The sequence below is a fragment of the Nicotiana attenuata genome, unplaced genomic scaffold (genome assembly GCF_001879085.1).
Source record: "Nicotiana attenuata strain UT unplaced genomic scaffold, NIATTr2, whole genome shotgun sequence".
Taxonomy (NCBI): Eukaryota; Viridiplantae; Streptophyta; class Magnoliopsida; order Solanales; family Solanaceae; genus Nicotiana; species Nicotiana attenuata.
In genome coordinates this window covers 130,538-133,980 of record NW_017670876.1, presented here as the reverse complement: position 1 = coordinate 133,980, position 3,443 = coordinate 130,538, and the positions used below count along the sequence as shown (strand labels likewise).

The 3,443-nt window shown below is 40.1% G+C and overlaps 1 protein-coding gene across 1 annotated transcript; it reads left to right on the top strand.

Moving 5' to 3' along the window:
• The first annotated feature begins 881 nt into the window (after positions 1-881).
• LOC109244126 lies at positions 882-1,319 on the top strand. Its single transcript, XM_019411160.1, has one exon. The coding sequence runs from the start codon at positions 882-884 to the stop codon at positions 1,317-1,319; it is 438 nt and encodes a 145-aa protein (XP_019266705.1).
• The last annotated feature ends 2,124 nt before the right edge of the window (positions 1,320-3,443 follow it).

The following is a 3,443-nucleotide window of genomic DNA, read 5'->3' as shown; positions in this document are numbered from 1 at the left end:
GAATTTCAGTTATTTTTTTTAATATTGCAATCGATTTTGTCTAAAAATATAAGTTACAGTTAATTGGTTTAATTATATGTTATTACAAATGACTCGAAAAGTTGAAAAAACATATTCGCTCCAGTTTATTATGTCAGAAAGTACCAACCGATTCTTTGCGACCATGTATCTTTTACCGTTCTTTATCGGTTGAAAATCCATTGGAAAAGTCAATTTTTCGAACGATTTGCGACCATTTAGGTGGTAAGATATTTGGCATTTTCTGGTGGTGTCACTAGTTACAACTGAAGTGATAAGGATAAGAACAAACCTTCTAATATAAGATAGTTGCACAAATCACGATTGCATAGTTGTGCAATTCACGTAAATTTCTTTGATGTACTACACTCCTAATCCAACTGTAACACCTCCTGTATATATATTACCAATGATATCAATAACACAATCAAGCTTCTTTGAACACTTAGCCTTGCCTTTACATGGTATCAGAGCATTTTTAGCTTAAACGAGCTCTATCGATCCCCAATCCCAGCAGCATCAATGGGAGAACTCTCTCATGTAAAGTCTTCATCCACTACCTCACCCAAGAACTCATACTCCTCGCCAACCATTATCTTTGGACATGGCAGTACAGTCCAACCAACAAAACTCATCTCCTTTAACCTCGCTTGTCAATTGTCCCTACAACTAGTTCGCGGTTCGAACTACTCAACCTGGCGAGTGCAGGTTACGACATTGCTGTTCGGATATGACTTGCTTGACTATGTGGATGGATCTCTTGCTATCCCTCCCAAACACTTGCGTGATGACACTGGGCGAGAATATTTAAACCAGCCTACAAATTGTGGCAGAGACAAGACATTCTCATTCGCAATGCGCTAATGGCATCATTTGATTCAACTATTGCACTTCTAATAGCCCACGCCTTAACTGCTAAACAGGCATGGGGGATCTTACAAACCACATATGCCAACCAATCTCATTCTATAATTTTTGGCCTATGCGAAATTCTTTCCAACCTCAAACAAGAGTCACGCCCTGTCAGTGACTACATGAAGGAAATCAAGTCAATCTCTGATGATCTTGCTTCAAGTGGTTCACCATTGTCCACTGAAGAGTTGGTAATCAAGGTTCTAAGTGGCCTCGGATCGGACTTCAAGCAAATTGCTGCTGCAATATGTGCCAGAGGTAATCCCATCTCTTTTGAGGAATTGTTTGACAAGCTGCTTGCACTTGAAGTCTTTGTTAAACACTCTGAAGCAAAGAATGAAGCACCCCTTGTCACTGCATGCCCAATTTCACCAACACTCCAGCAATAACAATTTAAAGAATCGCAACTCCAACAATCATCAGCGCAAAGTTGGTCCACCTCATTCGACTAACAATAGAAACATCTATTGGCGGCGGACCAACTTAATTACAAGAAACTCCAACAATCGTCAACAAGTTTAGTGGCAACTTTGTGATAAGTTTGGACATGTAGCCAAGGTGTGCCGCTCCAACTCACAATGCTTTTGAGGAACAAGCTAACTTCACCAACAGAGTGCCTTATGCCAACTCGTGGATAGTTGATTCTAGGGCTTTACATCACATATCAGACTATCCGTAGTCGCTGCAATCCACAACTGAATTCTCAGACAATGATGAGACCATTATTGATCATGGTAATAGACTACCGATTACTCATATTGGTCGCACTACTCTTACTTCACCCACTTCACAAAATTATTTCACTTTACACAATGTTCTCTGTCCCCCTAACGAAAAGAGAAGATTAATCTCTGTTGCCAAGTTTTGTCGTCAAAATCTAACTTCCACTGAATTTTTTCCTTACTCTTTTTGTGTTAAGGATTTAACCACGGGGGCACGCCTGCTGCAAGGTCGGAGCAACGGTGATCTCTATGAGTGGCCATTGGATGGATCGAGATGGCCATTAGAATCCACTCCTCCTCAAGTCAACTTTATCACTTCATCTGTCCCAACAATGCATCTGTGAACACCAGGCTTGGTCATCCCCAACCACGAATAACCAAAGCTTGTGTGTCTTCTTTTAAATTACTAGTTTCAAAAAGACATCCTTTAATTTTTGCAATTCCTGTTTATGTAATAAGAGTCATTGCCTACTATTTGGTGATAACTCGCTTAGAAGTTCTAAGGCATTTGAACTTTTGTACTCAGATGCTTGGGGACCTTTACCAATTCCCTCCTTTGATGGATTTCGATTTTATGCTATTTCTGTTGATCACTTCACAAAGTATACGACCATCTTTAAATACATCCTTAAATTTATCTAAAATCAATTTCACCAATCTATTGGAACCTGTTAACTTATATGAGTCCACCAAACTATAGAGTACCTGGTCCTCTATGAGATGATGCCTAGCATGCAGTAAAGACTGAAGGTAAAGAAGGCAGGAGATTTTTTATGTGGAAAAATCCCACACAAGGGGATCAAAAAACCACGACCTACTCTTGTAGGCTTTTAACTCAACTAACTTGTAACCTACCTATTACAAGCCACTTTGCAAAAACCTTATTGCAAAGACTTCAAACTAACTTGTGATACAACCACCACAAGCCACTTTGCAAAAACCCTATTGCAAAGACTTCAAACTAACTTGTGATGCAACCACCATAAGCCACTCTATAACTATCCTAGTTACAAAGGCTTTAAACTTATGACTATCCCTAGTCACAACATAAACTCAGAAGTTTACGAATTTGGTTTGTTCCTAAGACAACGCTTCTAAGAAAGCAAACTAGGAATTACAATGACAAACAAATAACAAGATTACAACTCAACTACGGATGTACATAAACTCATTTAGAAACTGATCCTTAGTGGAGTTGTCTTCTTGTTCTTGATACACCAGTGACTTCAATGCCGGATGAATACTTTTGTTTCTTGAGAGAATATCACTGAATGCATGAAGAATGGTGTGTCTTGCACCAGGTTGTTTTATCACAAAAGATAGCACAATGGATAGTGATGTCAACTCTTGGTGTACGCTTCTTCCCAATGAGAAGTGACTGCTGTACTGTCTGCACTACCACTTCTGGGCAGTTGCGTTCCAGCTGGATAGTGGACTTTGTACTTCTGTCAAGACACACCAACGGACTAGGTCCTAGTTGTGCTCCTCTTCTGTGACAGTTGCCAGATGGTCACTTTCTTCTGTCACGTTCCAGCTGTGTACTTGACTTGTACTTTTTGTCAGAGAACCCTAAGGGACCAGGTCCCTGTAGTGTTCCTCTTTGTACGATTGCGGTCAGTCACTCAGTTGCTTGTGTTCCTCCCTTTGCTGATGTTCAGGCTTCGACCAGTTCACATGAAATGTATATCCTGTGCGCCAGGTGCTCTATCTGGTTCTTCATGACAAGTTTGTTAGATCATCAAAACATAAGAAGCATAAGGCTAAGACATTGAAAACCCATCAATTCCCCCT